The sequence below is a fragment of the Anomaloglossus baeobatrachus genome, chromosome 12, assembly GCF_048569485.1.
Source record: "Anomaloglossus baeobatrachus isolate aAnoBae1 chromosome 12, aAnoBae1.hap1, whole genome shotgun sequence".
NCBI classification, from domain to species: Eukaryota; Metazoa; Chordata; class Amphibia; order Anura; family Aromobatidae; genus Anomaloglossus; species Anomaloglossus baeobatrachus.
The window spans coordinates 65,291,297-65,310,708 of NC_134364.1; the positions used below are offsets into that span (position 1 = coordinate 65,291,297).

Below are 19,412 nucleotides of genomic sequence, written 5' to 3' on the forward strand. Positions count from 1 at the left end.
AGTTCCCCATTAGTCATCACAAGGAGATTTTTACAAATTCTGCTGACTGTCATGGGGGTGTCAGGTTCTGTTCAAACTACAGATTCTGACACGCCGCTCAATAACTCCTCTATTGTCTGTGATCAGCGCAGGCAGACTCAGGGATCGACCTGCAGAGGGGTGATTCATGGGCAGGCTAGCACTAGTTAATCTCTGCTAGTCTGCTTATTAGTCTCCTTTGGTCACATGTTGTGGGGAAGCCAATCACATCTGCTCCCCTCCTTTATATGCAAGCTATAGTTTATCTTAGCTAGTCTGGTGAAGGGTTGTGATACAGACTATCTTGTGGATTTACTTGTTATGTGTGGTTGTGGAGTTAATCCTTGTTGCCCTTTTGCTGTTACCTGTGTGCGCAGTGTGTCTGAGTTTTGTTTTTTCCTTTATCTGTCTTTATCTGTTTTCCATCACACTCCTGCCCCATCCTTCCCTGGTGAGAGTGGGGTATCATAGTAGTACTGTCATGAGCATAGCCAGGAATAGGAATCAAGCATCTCCACCATCAGAAGTAACCCTGAGGTTAGAGATAGACTAGGGTCCCCTAGTGTGAGGAACTGCATAGGAGCCCCTGTTCCCCGCTATCCTAAAAGTCATCTCATTACAATAATTATAAGGTGTGAGGTTAAATGGGCTATCCTCTACTTGGTTACTACTCCTCAATCACTTGTTTGCTCCATGTTAAAATAAAAACACTTATACTCACTTTCTCTAATGGGTCTCACATAACATTGTTACATCACACGATTCCTCTGCCTACTCAACACAGACTTCCCTCTCCCAGCTTCAGACATGTCGAACTCCAAGAGGAAGTCAGAGCTGCGGCTGCCCGCTCACTTCATATTGATGTTTGAGAAGTCCAATGGCGGGAAGAGTTAAGGCAGCGCTGATTATGTACAGGGATTGTGTGACATAGCAATGTCATGTGAGCCTCGGGAGAACAAATGCCAACACCGCTGGCACGCCGGAGGTGAGTATAAGTGATTTATTTCAATGGGGGCAAGCACTCAGACTGAGAAAATGTTCGAGTAGTGGACAATGCCTTTCAGTCGCAGAATTTAATTTACCTGTGAGTTACAGAGGAGACTATCTTACACAATTGATTTTCCCTTACATATACTATATTTGTCACGGTCGTCTCTCTGCTATATGAGACTTTTGACAGATCCTGGACTTGAGAGTAATTTCCATCCTTGACTCTCAATATTAAACATGTTTTCCTATCTTTTGGCAGTTGTAGGTTTAATGTCAGTATTCTTTGCCAGCTCAGGTGTTTCCGGATTGGGACCACCCTCAGTCCCTTTATATACCCTCTGCTACGGTACCAGCAGAGGGTGCCGGTTATTGGAGGAGGAAGGATCTGCTGTTACCCTCCGCCGTAGTTGCTGTGGTGGCTGCAGTCTTGGTGGTCAGACCTGCTGCTCCTTCATTGAACAGCTTGTGCCATCTTGTTTGTTATGCATAATTAATTAATTATTGTCGTCATGCTCACCTGTTGTATCTGCTATTTAATTCATGTTCTATCTTACCTCCTGATGATCATGACTAAGGACGATCGCGTCTGAAACACGTAGATTGGAGGAGTTGTTTTATTCCTTCTTCCCCCTTTTTAACCATTATTGGAATAAAATGAAATTTTAGCTTTATTTCAAGTCTCTATGGACATTCTTTGTGCTGGGGATCCGCCTTTTTTGATTGACTACAGCCTTCTTGACCCACGAGCACTGTCCGGATTTTCCTTCCTGGAATGACTACATGGTGGTGAGCTGATTCACTCTTTTTTATGCTGTAGCAGTCTGTTGTTTTTCCCCCAGTCGGTCTTCCTTCCTTTGTGTGTTGTCTAGGCTAGCGTCCTTCACCTGCCCACTCCCTAGCCAGGTACTATTGTAGGATCATCTCAGGGCTTTAGGTTCCTGCTTGACGACAGATAAGGAACCTGTCTAGGGACTGGCTAGGAGGGCAGGGTACAGTAGCAGGTAAGTGCAGGAGGTGTCCATCGTCCCTCTCACTAGTCCTAGGGTCCACCGTTGTTAAAGTGTCCCCGGTGTACTCTTTCTTTGTCGTGGTGTTACCTTTCTTGTCGTATGTTTTGGCTCATGCTGGACTCTCCCCTAGTCCGTGCCGTGACAATACTCCTGTTGAATTTGTAATAAAAAGTAGATGACCCCATAATATTGGTAATTCAGATTACGTCTTTTACGCATAAATGACATTGCTCCTCGCGTGTAGTTTCCTTATATTGAGAAGTAGTAGTTATCAATTCCTTGGAAGATCATCCGTCGTCTTCACTTGAATGATTAACATGTTCATTTCAGCCGCTGCAGCTTAAATACTGCAGCAGAGGAATATAATTCTCCAGGCTAAGATTCTGCGGTATTGTATTGGAAAGATTATGACCTTGAGCAATTGTATTATCTGACGGCTGAGTCCCTTTTGTAGGGATGTGTTCTCTGTGCTATTTTGATTATTTTAACTTTATCCTCCGCCTAGCCATTATTATATAAGAGACAGAAGCATTAAAAAGATTAAGTTCTAAAATTCAGGTCAATAAAGCCCATGCAAATATCTGAACGCTGCCGCTATTATCTTAGAGGGTCACAATGTACAGATGTGCCAGGCATTTCTCATGACTTATCCAGATAGGGGAAGTTTTAATTTTTATTTTTTTTTTAAGAAATGAGGGATTGAAACATTGTTTGCCTAAGGTTAAATTTATTGTCATGAAAGCATAATACATCCTAAATGAGATTTTTTTTATCATTATGGCTGCAATTCATATCCCAACCACTAGGTGGCCAGTTATAGACACATACAGCATTAACCTCTCCCAACAGAGTATCACAAAGATAAGATCAAAGGTAAGAAAGGACACAACTGTTCATGTTCACTTATTCTGTTACTAGAACTGTCATGGGTGTTTCACGAGTGACAGACAGTCATGTGGTTTCTGGCCATAGAAGGTCACAGTGTTTGGCTGCGCTGAATATTCCCTGACTTTCCATTGTTCCTGCTGTCAGTATTCATTGGTATAGGTAGGTTTCCTGCTGGGTTTTCATCTCTCTCTCTTTTCGACCCAGCAGGAGCTCACCTTCCACCCAGCTGTTGAGTATTCCCTTGGTGTTTAAATACCCCTTCCTTCCTTTCGACTGGTGCTGGTGATATTTTCAGTTCCTTCAAGTCTAAGTTGAAAGCAGGTGGCTTGTACTCCTCTGTGGTATCGTTGCTAAAAGCTCTGCTGAACCTCTACCAGAGTCATCTAGGGATAGGTAGTTCATGCTTTTTCCCCTGTGTGTCCTACTTGTGTATTGGGGTTGATGAAGAGCTCATCCCATCTGTTCCCTATTTAGGGTCCAGCCCTAGGGATACCTAGGGTCAGGTATCCGGCTCTATGCATAGGTGTGGAACCTATCTAGGATGATGAGGGACCTGTAAAAATTGCATCATCTAAGAATCAAATCATAACAGTGCCACTAATTAAAACCTAGATTGGACAACTATTTGAAAACCCTGGCCTTTAATTTGGTTAATTTGCCTATCAATGTGTTGCATTTTTACAATTTCACAGGGTTTCGAAGTGGCAATTAAAAAAGAGGTTGTGCTGTGTGGCATTGTTCAGTATACAACAGCAAATATCAACGAAAAGCTGATATCAACGAAATACCTGAATGTTTCTCCCTCTCATTCTTCCTCATTGCTTTACATTATTTAAACCCGCCCTCACTTCCTGTACAGAGACCAAAATATTCTCCTACACTTCCTATAATAAGAAAAACCAACCTGCCTCCAATTCCTGCAGAGACAAAACACACCCCATTTCTTATACAGGGACAAATACCAGTTCCCACTTCCTGCAGAGACAGCCCCACCTCTGATTCCTGTAGAAAGACATATCCCACTTCCACTTCCTGTGCAAAGAGGAAGGATTGCCTTAACTTCCTGTAGACACAAAAACCCGTCCTCACTTTCTGCAGAGAGACATGGACCCACTCTCATGTTCTGCAGATAGAATCCTGTCCTCAGCTCCTGTAGAGACACATCTCCTCTTTCTGAACAGAAACACAAAACTGTACTCATTTGCTGTAGAAAGGCAAAGGCCCACTCCTTGTCACAAGTGTGTCACTGTTGACAGACAGTTCTGTGCTTTCAGCCTGTAGAAGGTCGCAGTGTTTGGCTACACAAACTTCTACCTAACATTTTATTCTTCCTGCTGTGATGTAACTGGTGTATCTTCTCTGCTTGGGGTTAATCCCTTTCCTATTAGGACCCTGCAGATATCCTCACGTTTCAGCTGTTAATCATCATCACTTCCCCTGGTGTCCTTAAATACTCACATTTTCCCTTGATGTTTGCTGGTGATAGAGTTACATTCCTATACACGCCTTGGATGTAAGCAGTTGTCATGTATTCATCTGAAGAAACATTGTTGTTTGTTGCTATTCCTCTCCTTGAGTCTTCTTGGAGATAAGTTATTTGTTCACTTCCACCTGTTTGTTTTCCCTGTGTCTTCTTTGGAGCTTAGTGGGGTTGACTTAGAGCTCATCCCATCCATTCCTTACTTAGGTCCCAGTTCAGGGTCAGCCAGGGTCAGGTATGCTGTTCACAGCATAGGTGCGAAACCTATCTAGGGTGGTCAGGGGAGCCAGATTCCAGCGGTAGGTTTGGTCAGGGGTCACCATCTCCCCTTTCCCTAGACAAAGAGTTTCCCTTCCCTTCCCTGTTACCCTATGCGTGGTACTTTCCTATATCTAGTATGACCCTCCTACTTTCTGTAAAGGGACAAAAACCCACTCCAACTTCCTGTAGGACAAAGACCCGCTCCTACTTCCTGTACAGGAAAAAAGACCCACTCCTACTTCCTGTAGTAGGACAAAAACCCACTTGTGCTTCATGTAGAATGACAAAGACCCATTTCTACATTCTAGAGATACAAGCCATTCTCAGTTCCTGTACAAAGACCTGCCTCCATTCTCTGTACAGAGACACATAACTGCTCTTATTTGTTATAGAGAGACAAATACTTGAATCCACTTCCCGTAGTGGGAGGAAAAAGACCTGCTCCTACTTTCTGCAGGGAGACAAAGACCAACTCCTACTTCCTCCAGATATAAACCTTCCTCAGTTCCTGTAAAGACAAAGACTTTTGTCAACTCTTTGTACAGAGACACATAACTACTCTTATTTGCTGTAGATAGACTAAGACCAGCCTCCACTTCCTATAGATAGACAAAGACTTGTCACTACTTCCTGTAGACGGACAAAAACCTGCTCCTTCTTCCTGTAGAAGGACATAGACCTGTTCCTTCTTCCTGTAGAAGGACAAAGACCATCTCCTACTTCCTGTAGAGGGACAAAGTCTGACTCCTACTTCCTGTAGAGGTTCAAAGACCTGCTCCAACTTCCTGTAGAGAGACAAAGACCCACTCCTACTTCCTGTAGTGGGATGAAAACTGACCTTTGCTTCATGTAGAATTTCAAAGACCTATTTCTACATTTTAGAGATACAAGCCATTCTCAGTTCCTGTACAAACAAAGACCTGCCTCCATTCTCTGTCCAGAGACATATCACTGCTCTTACTTGTTGTAGAGAGACAAAGATTTGCATCCACTTCCTGTAGTGGGAAAAAGACTTTCTCCTACTTCCTGCAGAGAGACAAAGACCCACTCCTACTTCCTGCAGAGAGACAAAGACCCACTCCTACTTCCTGCAGAGAGACAAAGACCCACTCATACTTCCTCCAGATACAAGCCCATTTTCAGTTGCTAAAGAGAAAAAGACCTGTGTCCACTTTTTGTACAGAGACACATAACTGCCTCCACTTCTTGTAAAGGGATAAAAATCTGCTCCTACTTTCTTTAGACGGACAAAAACTTGCTGCTACTTCCTGTAGAAGGACAAGGACCTGCTCCTACTTCCTGTAGAGGGACAAAGACCCGCTCCTACTTCCTGTAGAGGGACAAAGACCCACTCCTACTTTCTGTAGAGGGACAAAGACCCGCTCCTACTTTCTGTAGAGGGACAAAGACCCGCTCCTACTTTCTGTCGAGGGACAAAGACCCGCCCCGACTTCCTGCAGAAACTACCCTCAGTCCACCTAGGGATCAGGACTTTGGAGTATGTTTTGGGGGCAGTAAGAGAACCTATATTTTAAAAGAAATTATTTTCAGATTGTCTTTGTATCTTATTTATAGAATTACACATTATATCTTGAATATTTTATTTGAAAGTACAGTAATTAAGACACAATGTTAGACGGAAACAAATTCATTGACAGCATTGAAGCTGGGGCCGCAACGGTGATACTTAGGAATAGGATCAATATGCAGAAGTGATCACATTATTGGCATTCATTCCTTTGGATTATGAAAATCCATTAATTTGTAGAGAAAAAAAACTTGTGTTGCTTTATCTTTAAATGTAATATAAACAGTAAATGTAATAAAAAGTGCAAATAGATATCAAATATGCAGACACCCTAACAAGATGACAGCAAATTAACTCTAAAGCCGCAGGATTCGTACAAATCTCAGCAAGAAATTTGCTGGCTTCATCCAGTTTAAATAACAAAATAGTCTCATTGCGCAGCATGATTGCCGGAGATGTTCCTGATATACAGTGCTCATCGAGAAAGCTAAAAAGGCTTATAATTACATATATAATATAATTACACTGTGACTGGCTCCTACACTTCTTTCAGTTACGGCCAATCTTGTCATTCCTGATATTGCTGAGAACCAAATTTAGTTTCTCGAAAATAGGATTCATACCAGGATCCACCGGGCTGAGATCCCCAGGGTGAGGTTGTTAGTGCCATGTCAAGGAAACAGTTGGATGAGTGTCCACTACAACGCTGTCCATGGGTCCACATACACCTGGAGCTGATCCTGATGGGCGTAGATTGGCACATAAGATGCCAAGAGTTAAAGGGAACCTGTCAGGTCCAATATGCAAATCAGAAAAGTCTGTGGAGCCTCTGTTAGGAGTCTCAACACAGAAACCAGCCAGATATCCCTCCGGGATGGACCCAGCCAAGGGGTGGCTCTTTTTAGGAGACCACCATAACCACCATATTAAGTGGCCCTTTTAGTCAATATCCAACTTTTTGACAAGTTTAGAGATATGACAAGGGAAATACCAAGGCCTGGTATCCATCCACAGACAGCTGTTTCGGGGTATTGTCCCTCATCAGTGTGGAGTAGGATTCTGGCCAGGTGGGAGCAATGCCTAGTAGACCAACAAGACAAAACAATCGCTGATCTCAGGGAGACCAGCCAGAGAAAACACTGCCGGCAGCCAGCGAGGGTGCTCAAGACAGTGAAATCCTAGGTACATTGCCCCCTGGGAAATATGAAAATCAGAAAAGTCCGTGGAGCCTCTGTTAGGAGTCTCAACACAGAAACCAGCCAGATATCCCTCCGGGAATTTTTAACAGAGGCTCCACAGACTTTTCTGATTTGCATATTTCCCAGGGGGCAATGTACCTAGGATTTCACTGTCTTGAGCGCCCTCGCTGGCTGCAGGCAGTGTTTTCTCTGGCTGGTCTCCCTGAGATCAGTGATTGTTTTGTCTTGTTGGTCTACTAGGCATTGCTCCCACCTGGCCAGAATCCTACTCCACACTGATGAGTGGCAATACCCCGAAAAAGCTGTCTGTGGATGGATACCTGCCCTTGGTATTTCCCTTGTCATATCTCTAAACTTGTCAAAAAGTTGGATATTGACTAAAAGGGCAACTTAATATGGTGGTTATGGTGGTCTCCTAAAAAGAGCCACCCCTTGGCCGGGTCCTTCCCGGAGGGATATCTGGCTGGTTTCTGTGTTGAGACTCCTAACAGAGGCTCCACGGACTTTTCTGATTTGCATATTTCCCAGGGGGCAATGTACCTAGGATTTCACTGTCTTGAGCTCCCTCGCTGGCTGCCGGCAGTGTTTTCTCTGGCTGGTCTCCCTGAGGTCCAATATGCACACAGAACCACGATCAGTTCTGGGTACATATTGCTAATCCTTGCCTAACCGTCTCTGTATACACTAGCATAGATTAAGAGATCTCTAGAAAAACTATTTCTAAAAATCTTTTATGATATGCTAATAAGCGAGGGGCTAGTACTTCCCTTGGCTAGTCGGCCCCCTAAGCATGTAAGCACACCTCTGTGGACATGCTAACATGCTAATGAATGTGCAGTGTCAGAGGATGGTCGATTTCACCACTCTCTGCTGCTACCGCGCCTGATGCTGGATTTCGTCTTAGTGCGCATGATCAGAAGTCCCGGACTTCCAGTGTACGCCTCCCGGTTTCAAACTGGTGAAGAGCGCATGACTGGTGCCCGGGGACGTTCTGATTATGCGCACTGAGCTGAAAACCAGCAGTGGCAGCTGAGAGGTAGGCCCAACCATGCCTCCGACACTGCTCATTCATTAGCATGAAAGCACGTTCCTGGGGGGATATTTAGATGCTAAGGGGGCCTACTAGCCAAGGGAAATAACACCCTTGTGACTAGTCCCTGGCTTCATTAGCATATTATAAAGAATCTTTAGAAATACATTTTCTAAAGATCTCTTTATCAATGCCACTAGATACAGGGACGGTTAGGCAGGGATTAGCAATATGTACCCAGAACTGCTCATGGTTCTGGGTGCATATTGCACCGGACAGGATCACTTTAAAAACAGAACTAAAGTACCTGTATTTGGTTTAAATTCCCTAAATTTGATAAATTTGTATTTTTTTATTGACTCCTAGAGAGTCACGATTTACTACAGCTTAGAATGCATACTTCCTTCATTCTATAGACAATCATCTCGGCTATCTCATACATAAATGTGGCTCCTAGCTATTTAGCATATGATTAGTTATGCAGATTCTTGTCGTGTTAGAGCATTGTTAATGTTGGTGGAAACATAGTGTTCCAGCAGGACAACGACACGAAGCATATGTTACGATTGGCCAACAAATGGTTCAGTGACAATAAAGTAGAGGTCCCACAGTCTCCAGAACCCTACCTAATCCAACACTTGTGGGTAGAGTTGAAGAAAAAGCTGTATACATCCCCAAGAGAGCCCACCAGTATACACCAACACTGCGAACGTGTAGAAGAGGCCTGAGATCAGATTTCGGCTGAAACATGCATGAATCTGATTGAGAGCCCAGAAGGATTCAGGCCATTTGGAAAGTCAAAGGTGGATTTACAAAATACTAAAAAAAATAGTACAAATTAAAATTTAGATTTTAGGAGCAAAACAGTAACAATGCAGTGACATGACAAGAATATGCATAACTAATCATATGCTAAATAGCTGCAAGTCATATTTATGCATGAGATAGCAACACCAGTGTCTCTGCAGGGACGCCAACTTACTCATTGACCAGCTGAGTCCCTTTCTCCCCTGCTGCCATGCGGCCTTCCATGTGCTCTGCTGCCTCCTTCCCCTCCCGAGCCCTGTACATGCCGCACAGGGTTCCCGGGAGTGCATTTAAAACACGCGCGCGCACACCTGCTCTCTTCTTAAGGGGCCAGTAGCCCATTTCCCAGAAATGCCTCTCAGCCAATGGCTGAGAGGCACTGTGTATTTAAGGCGCCCTCCCATTAGGGGAGGTGCCTGTGCAACGTTACCAGTTAGTCAGTGTCCTGTCTGTCTAGCCAGTTGTGAGGTCCCATTACTCCTGTGTCAGTCACCTGTACCTGAGTCTGCTTTCCAATATCTATCTGTCCCTGCCATGCCCAGCTTATCTGTCCGCACCTGCCTCACTTTCTGCTCCAGCCATTCCGCCTGCACCTGTCTGCATCCGTGTTTATACCCGGGTCTGTCTCCTGTCGTGGAGTTCAGCTGCCACAGCAGTGGTCACTGCCCTGGGAGTAGTACCTGGCATCTGCCTCCCAGTGGACGCCTAGTTAAGCCCCTTTCACTAAAGGGTAAGCCCGAGTCCCCCCAGTGGTCCAGTAGGTCCACTAATCCTGCTCACTGGCTGGGAGCACTACAATAGCCAAGATGATTGTCTATAAAATGAAGGTCATCTCATGCTCAAAGCTGTAGTGGATGGTGAAATATGGAGCCTGAAAGTCAACAGTGCAAACATTGTTACCCTTTTGCTTGTCAGCGTATTACTACTTTGGGATTTACCATGCCGGATGTTGCTCATGCTTCCTGACACAGTATATGATTGGTTCATGGATTATCGCCATACTTGTTAAAAATCATCATTTTGCCGAGGATGCCGCCTTAGGTGAGGATCTAATGGTTATAACCTTAATGTTTAATTACCTAAATAAAAAAAAATCAGGATGACAGAGTAAAAGAAGTATGAAAGTATCTCCTAAGAAGAAATTCAATTTTCAAAGTCTATCCAATATCCAAAGGATTGGTACATGACCAACCTCTAAGTTCCATTCATCAGGAAAACATGGATCCTGAGACCTTGGCGCCGTCAATCAGGAGTCAGATAAACCTTCCTTGAGTAATAATGTGTGGTGCTCTCTTGCACCCCAAGAGGTTGGGAGGAGTAATGACACCCATTGGTTTTGCTCTTGTACAAGAGATACACAACATAACCATTTTTTTACATCTAATGGATTATATCTAATTAATAATTATGCAGTGTTTTAATCAAAGTGTCAGCCCAAATGAATATGTTCTTACAACAATTAATTCCAGATGGATCCAGCTAAATATAACTTGATTTAAAAACAATATTAATTTTTAGCATTTAGAAATGACACCCGCAACCGCGCAGAGAACAAAGTCCTATATTATTGTAGATAACAATCCTTCTTCTATGATCTTACTTTTGGCTTTACATGCTAACCCTCAAAGAGAAGGTCGTAAACTATTTTTTTTTTTAATTTATATGCTTAGATTTAGGGCATATAAAGATTTTTGCAATTGGGTTGTATTAAAGATTTTGCACTGTTTGGCTTTTACAGGTTCTTTGTTTCCCTATACGCTTAACTTTGATGGGGTCATAAATCGACAGAAGAGCTGTCACGGGTGTGTCATGGATGACAGACAGTCATATGATTTCTGGCAATAGAAGGTCACAGAGTTTTGCTTCACAGAATGCTCCCTGACTTTCCATTGTTCCTGCTGTCAGTATTCATTGGTATAGGTAGCTTTCCTGCTGGATCATCTCTACCTCTTTTGGACCCAGCAAGAGCTGCTGATCATCAGCATTATCTTGGTGCTTAAATACCCCTTCCTTGGACTGGTGCTGGTGATATTTTCAGTTTATTCTAGCCTTAGCAGGAGCTCAACTTCCTCCCAGCTGCTGATCAGTATTCTATTGGTGTTAAATACTCCTATCTTCCCTGGACTGGTGCTGGTGATATTATTCAGTTCAGTCTGCTCTGGTTGCAAGCAGGTGGCTTGCTCTCATTTGTAGTTTTGTTGCTGAACTCCTGCTTCTGTTATCTGTGGATAAGTAGTTCATGCTTTTCCCCCTGTGTGTCTTCCTTGCATCTTCCCTTAAGCGGGCTTTACACGCTACGACATCGCTCAAGCGCTCTTGTTGGGGTCACGGAATTTGTGACGCACATCCGGTCGCTTTAGTGATGCAGTTGCGGGTGACACCTATGAGCAATTTTGCATCGTTGCAAAAACGTGCAAAATCGCTCATTGGTGACATGGGGGTCCATTCTCAAATATCGTTACTGCAGCAGTAACGAAGTTGTTCCTCGTTCCTGCGGCAGCACACATCGCTCCGTGTGACACCGCAGAAACGAGGAAGCTCTCCTTACCTGCCTCCTGGCCACAATGCGGAAGGAAGGAGGTGGGCGGGATGTTCGTCCCGCTAATCTCCGCCCCTCCGCTTCTATTGGGCAGCGGTTCAGTGACGCTGCTGTGACGTCGCTGTGACGCTGAACGAACCGCCCCCTTAGAAAGGAGGCGGTTCGCCGGTCACAGCGACGTTGCAGGGCAGGTAAGTCCGTGTGACTGGTCCGGGCAATGTTGTGTGACACGGGCAGCGATTTGCTGGGGGCGGGTACCCACGCTAGCGATATCGGTACCGATATCGCAGTGTGTAAAGTGGCCTTTACTGTTTAGTGGGGTTGACGAACAGCTCATCTCATCCATTCCCTACTTAGGGTCCAGCACTAGGGATACCTAGAGTCCAGTATCCGGCTCCGCGCATAGGTGCGGAACCTATCTAGAGTGGTGAGGGACCACAGGGACCAGATGTAGGTTTGGTCAGGGGTCACCATCTCCCCCTTCCCTTACTGTTCGCCGCTCGCTTGGTACTTCCCCGTATCTAGCGTGACAAGAGCTCAGAAAGACAAATACAAGTTATAAGCTGTACTGATACAATAAGCTCAGTGACGGACTCTTAGCGACTCATTCTGTAGCTGGCAATAGATAATGCAACAAGGAGACTACACAATGCAATCGGTACAAAATGTTCAAAATGTTTCATAGAACCCGATTGTTAAAACATTTTTTTTGTATCCCCAAATACATGAGCTTAGGTAAAATAAATGATCCTGAAGGGTGGACAACCCCACTAAAGTTCCACATTTCCTATCAGCGCAGTGGCAGAGGTTTTTCGCTGTAGTAAGTTACCTTACCGCCAGATATTGTGGCCTACATAGACAAGAGAGAACCCGTACCAAATATCAAAATTGGCCCAGTACTACGGCTCTGGGTTTTTCCAAGTAGGATAGAAGGCCTTGGTATTTGCCTCAAAATCTTTACCCTTTTCAGGTTCCTTGGATCAATTCCCTACACATACATTCATGCCACCCAGAAGAAAAAGGGATGGGACTCTATATTCCATGGACTCTATCAAAAAGTGCTTTGTATCCAGTACTTGCTTGGTTATTGGATCAATGAAGGTTTTTAATGGGCACTTATCAGGTTTCTAAACTCTTTCCAAAAGGTTGTTTGGCCTCTCAAGACCAATTTATGTCTTTTATTCCCCTATAGCCATGTTTGATTTAAATTGCTTTGTAACTCGGATATGTCCTTTACAAATCAGTGTTGAGAGGGATCATAGGTATGAAATGCGCATGCGCGGGGTTTAGCGCAACAGAAATAGTATAAGACAGCTCAATGGTGATGTGCAACATCTGTGCTGGAACCTGTCACCTCTGTTTCTGCTTCGGTAGCACCTTTGCTGCAGGTGGTGCTTTACAGCTTCAGTGGGATGCCAAACACCCAGGTGTAATGAGACACTGCACCACTAGGTGTCACCAGACACACTAGTGGAGGATATCTGCAGGGGGTGTAGACTAGGTGTCACTAGACACAGTAGTGAGGGATAGTCGAACAAGTCAGGATTCAGAAGCCGGGAGGTAACGTCAGTGATAGAGGGAGAAAGACAAGTCGGAGTCTAAGTGGAAGCCGAGGGTCTGTAAACGAAAAAGTCATGTCAAGAATCAGGAAGAGAGCGGAGCCAGAGTCAGGGGATGAGCCGAGGTCGGGAAGCCAAGAGGACAAGTTGGGTACACGGTAGCAAGAGGAGGCGGGATCAGTAAACAGCCAAAGGTCAGGGAGACAGGGAGTCAGTTCAAAAAAGGGGAGGAGATGGGATGAGGTACGAGGAACTAGGTAGCGAGGCAAGATCAGGTCAGTCACTTACGAGAACCAGAGATGTACACTGCTAAACAGGAACTATATGGTGGCGTTCTGGGTGAAACAGCTCCCAGATAACACAGTGTTAATCACCTGGAATGAGGCTCCAACGGACAGACCCCTCCCACATTACACAGGACTAGTCCGGGAACCAGAGGAAAATATGAGACCCAGCATAGGTTCTGCAGGATAACATAGCACAGCTAACCAGAATCATGACAATCAGTCCCTTATCGTGGGATAATTGGTGCCACTAAATCAATGAGCTGTGAGGGTAATTTTGGTCTGGTCTTGATCACTACTTCATGAAAGGGCCAGTTAATCCAAAAATTCAAAATGGCTACATTGGACAGACTTGGCACAAGTAAAAAAAATTATTAACGTTGTCACATCGCCCCAATAAAGACACGGCGCTGGAGCAGTAACAGAGGGAATCGGGATCTGGCACAGACGTCACAGGATGACACATGGGATCACATACACATCATTAAGAGTTAACTCTTAATTATGCAGTTGTCACAGATGGCAATGATGGACCAGTCACAAATGACAATACTTGATTTGTCCTGCCCTATCAGGTATGATGGCCGAGGGTGGAGAAATGCAGACACTTCATTAGAGGCAACCAACTTGGTGGCAGAAGTTTAGAACCAGTGAACCTGTTGAGAAGTTCCCTTGAATGTAAATATTTTAGAATTTTTATTTTTGGTGTGTGTTACTTCTTTTCTGTTAAACATCTTGATAACATTTGAGGGGCTTTTATTTCAAGCAAGGAGTGTACGGAGAAGACAGATGACAGCCAATTAGACATCTCCAGTGACCGCCCCACCCGACACAACCCTTCAATAACCTGGAAGAAGTCAAAACTGATTGGAAAAAAATGTTCCGTACTAATGATAAAATATTAGCATGAAGAGAACACTGGGTCAGTCATGTCTTACCAGTTCTGTTGGAAAGCTTGAAGGAAACCATCTTGTCTGGAATGTTGCAGACATTTCGCACCGAGGCGATGCAGCTGTAATTGGCATAATCCTGAGGTCTAAGATTTTTCAGCTTCAGAATTTTCGTTTCACCCTGGAACAAAGATTAAGGAACATGAAACCTTGAAACTTCACATTTTGTTCTTCTGCTGAAATCTACACTGGGAAATTGAATGAAGGAATTCTGTACACTGTGTGTGCCGACCCGGATGCACCGCGATTCATCATAAATGGACCTACAGTAGACCTGTGAAGAAGACCTCTGTAGACCTTCCACATTCACTGTGCAAAGAAAGAACTGAGTAACACTATGGATTCAATTTCTACAGGTCCAACTATCAGTACTTGTTATGTAATAACCATGTCATTAAGTATTAGTCATTAGGATATAATTAATTAGAGATGTTATGAACCCTTCCTCAACAGAGAGAATCTTTGTTTTCATGTATGGAAGCCAAAAGGGTAAATGTCTATTTGCACTAGTGTCATGGCTCAGACTTAGGGAACGTGAGGTAAAACACACAACAGACAGGGGTTTTACCAAGACAAACAAGGGGTACACCGGGGACACATTAATAATGGTGGGCCCTGATGCTAGTGAGAGGGAAAATAGATGGACACCTCCTCCATTTACCTGCCGCTGTATCCTGCACTCCTAGCCAGTCCCTATACAGGTTTCTCACCTGTCGTCGAGCAGAAACCTGAAGCCCTGAGAGATCCTGCAGTAAGCACTGGCTAGTGAGTGGGAAGGTAAGGATCACTAGTCCAACCACTGAACTAAAATAAAACATCAAGGGAAGGTAAGACGGGGGGAGGACAAAACAACAAACTAACTCCAACAAGTAGGCTGCAGCCTACACTGCAACCAACAGCAAGGGCTCCAGCAGCTCCTTCCACCTCCAGGCCAAGCATCCTAATGAAATCAGAAAATAACCGGCACGCTCTACTGGGAGCAGAGAGTATATAAAGGGACTGGGAGTGGTACCAAAGTGAAAACACCTGACTAGGTGTCAGAAGCTGCTGGCAAGGAAAACTGACATTAACCCTTGCCACAACAAAAGAAAGAAAACATGTTTAATCCAGGACTCCAGTCCTGATCCTGTCACTAGTCTCAAAATACAGAGAGATGGCCATGACAACCAGTGGATGCTCAAGATCTTATTGAAGTCAGATTTATTATGGCGCTCAATGGATGGTCTCTATTGTATTTTTAGACAAAATTCCTGAAGTTTTAGGAAATTCACACTTACATTAGCAGCAATGACAAAACGTTTGACTGTGTAATATGTGTTGAAGCATCTAATGAGCATGTGCAAATTTTATTGCAATGGGAAGAGGAGGATATGAGCTGTGACATTGCCTATTGTTATTGGTGGATTCTGTGTTACCAGCTGTGTATAGATGTATTACCTGTCATACAGGAAAATGATAACACATATTGTGAATGGTGGATTCTGTGTTCTCGACTCTGTATAGAGGTGATATCAGTTATTATACAGTTGTTGGAGGAGGTGAGCTGTGACAGCACCTATTGAGAATGGTGGATCCTATGTTATCTACTGTGTATAGTCGTGATATCAGTTATTGTACAGTAGGAGGAGGAGGTGAGCGATCAGTTATTGTACAGGAGGAGAAGGTGAGCTGTGACATCACCTATTGTGACTGGTGGATCTTGTGTTCTCTACTGTGTATAGAGGTGATATCAGTTATTGTACAGGAAGAGGAGGTGATCTGTGACATCTATTGTGAATGATGAATCCTGTTTTATCTACTGATGAGATCAGCTATTGGACAGGAGAAGGAGGAAGTGAGCTGTGACATCCCTTAATAAGAATGATGGATCTTGTGTTCTCTACTGTATATAGAAGGTATATTAGTTATTGTACAGGAAGGGGATGAAGTGGGCTGTGACCTCACCTCTTGTGAGGGGTGGATCCTGTGTTACCTACTGTACATAAAGGTATTATCAGTCATTGTATAGAAGGAGGAGGTGAGCTGTGACATCACCTATTGTGAATGGTGGAATCCTGTGTTATCTACTGTATATAGAGGTGTTATCAGTCATTGTATAGAAGGAGGAGGTGAGCTGTGACATCACCTATTGTGAATGGTGGATCCTGTGTTATCTCCTGTATATGGAGATGAGATCAGTCATTGTACAGGAGGAGGAGGTAAGCTGTTACCTCACCTAATGTGAATAGTGGATCCTGTGTTATCTCCTGTATATAGAGGTGTTACCAGTCATTGTACAGAAGGAGCAGGAGGTAAGCTGTGATATCACCTATTGTGAATGGTGGATCCGTTTATAGAGGTGTCATTGTCATTGTATGTCTAAAATCACCACCGAGCTCAGAGTGAAAAGTTATGTGGGGAAAAAAAAATAAAAACAATCTGTAAAAAATATACATAATACAAAAACCTAACCTAAACAATTGGTCATTTTCTGAAGACACATTCCCTTTAACTGGGAGCCCCATCAACCAGTTGCGTTGCATTGATTTTGACGGGGTCTTAGGGGGCCCAGTTTAAATTCCAATACACAGACTAATTCCCAGCTAGTCCTAGAGGACTAAGAAATAGATGATCAGAAGTGGACTACCCCTTTAATTTCTCTGCTTTACAGCTTAACACACTATTTACATTGGTTCCAATGTCGTAAAGATAATTCATCTTGTGCTGAAGTCTACGTCTCTCCCATTTTCTCCTGAAGACGTCTCCAATTATCCCGTCAGTCATTGCCTCATCAACTCATTTATGAAACATTTACTGGTTTGGGGTTTTTTTTTTTCCTTTTTTTCTCCTTTTTTTTTTTCCCTAAAAATGCCCTGCGAGATGAAAGAGAATACGGTTATTTTTTAGCTCTTGTCACTTGTCATCTGAGATAACCGAGCAGGCGGCTGGCAACCTGTCTCCGGCAAACGCTCCCGTTCAGGATCCTACAAAAGCACTTTTCTTAGATATTGACGTCTGGAAGGTTTGTAAGTTTTTTTTTCTAAAAAAATGTTTGTAGCCAGATATCAGGAAGATCGAAATATGCGGACGGTGTAGGGGCAGAGAGCCGGTTTAGTGGACCCATTGGACCACAGGGTGGACCTGGGCTTACCCTTTAGTGGGAGGGTCTTACTTAAGCGCCTACCACGAGGTGGACACCAGGTACCACTCCCAGGGCAGTGACCGGGACTGTGACAGCTGACCCCCAAGCAGGCTGGACAGACGGGTATGGACAGGAATGGTGGGCACGTCAGGGACAGACAGGCATGGGAAGGCAGACTCAGGTACAGGTGACTAACACGGTTAACAGAACCTGAAACTAGCTAGACAAGACACTGACTAACTGGGAATGTTGTGCAGGCACCTTCCCTAATGGGAGGGTGCCTTAACCCTAGAACACATACCTGGGGCCCCGCAGGCCTGCTAGGTTACTTGTTTTCTATGGTAGATTTCTATGGTTGCGCGTTCTAGGGTTAAATACATAGTGCCTCTCAGCCATGCTGGATATAGCGCGCCAGCCCATAAAGAAAAGGGTTGGTGTACGCGCATACATCTTAGGTGCACTTAGGGGAACCCTGTGCGGTATGTACAGAGCCTGGGAGGGCAGAAAGGCAGGCGGGCATGTGAAAGGTCGCAGGAGAACGAGACCCAGCCAAGGTGGTGAGTAAGTCAGCGTCCCTGCGCTACAAAAAGGAAGAGTTCCCTATGGCCTATGGGTGCATACAATAGGACACCCCAATTTGACTTTGGAATAATATTTGTCACTAGAGTTTATGGATTATTTCACAAATATAATATTAAATAGAGATGGGAGAATCGATTTACAGGACTCCTGTCCTTCGACCATGTCAGAAATATGTGACCACTGTAAGTGTCCCAATCTCCCAGCATTGTTGTATAGATAATATATATAGCATCTTCCAGGCATTGCAAGTTTATGAATCCTTGAAATATACTTGATTTCCTTATTTTGATTCCTTCTTTCCAAAACATAATGCTAAAAGTGCTGTTTTATCTGCTTACTTCATGTTCCTTTAGATGTTGCTTTGACCTGCTGCTCTAGCAAAAATCCATGCTCAAACATTATGTACAAACACTTATCTGTCTCAGCATGGGGGAGGAAAGTAGGGAAGTTGACAAAGGGAGATTGTTGGGGATTTGGTGGTCTGTGTGCTGGGGCACTATCCTTATGGGTAAGCTGTGAGCTATTTAGTGCTCTTTAACCCTTCTCTTATTGGGGTATATTTGATTATTGTTCATTTCAAGACCCATCTCTTCCAACAAGCCTACAACCTACAATAGCCCTCAGTCCAGTACACCACTGCGCAACCAGCTCTGTCCTCACCTATTGTACCATCACCCATTCCCTGTAGACTGTGAGCCCTCGCGGGCAGGGTCCTCTCACCTCCTATACCAGTCTGTTATGTACTGTTAATGATTGCTGTACGTATACCCTCTTTCACTTGTAAAGCGCCATGGAATAAATGGCACTATAATAAATAATAATAATTTAACGGTATTAGAGGTTCTTTATCCCTATGGACCCCTTACTAGTTACTGAGACTGCTTGGATTGGGAGCATTTAACTGTGACACTTTAGGTTGATGTTTTTTAATGTATTTATGTCACCTTTTGAATATTTGTACTTGTTTTTGTAGTTATGGAGCCAAAACTCCCTTTTTCTCTTTTTTTCATTAATAATATGCTCTCATGGGGTGGCTATAGCATTAAAATCATTATAATTTTGGTAATCCAATGAAAATGTTTGATATAATGCTGAAAGTGCTGTCCAGTTCATGCTATTTTACATTCTTCTTTGACCTGCTGTTCTAGCAAAAAAACATGCTCAAA

General features: G+C 43.9%; 1 protein-coding gene across 2 annotated transcripts in view; it reads right to left on the reverse strand.

Annotated features, from left to right (window-relative positions):
* MDGA2 (MAM domain containing glycosylphosphatidylinositol anchor 2) overlaps positions 1 to 19,412 on the reverse strand; it is a 798,087-nt gene that overhangs the window by 283,040 nt on the left and 495,635 nt on the right. For both annotated transcript variants that reach the window (XM_075331178.1, XM_075331177.1), the window contains exon 5: positions 14,532 to 14,664. In XM_075331178.1, coding sequence (XP_075187293.1) covers positions 14,532 to 14,664 — 133 coding nt within the window. The remainder of the gene's footprint in view (positions 1 to 14,531; positions 14,665 to 19,412) is intronic.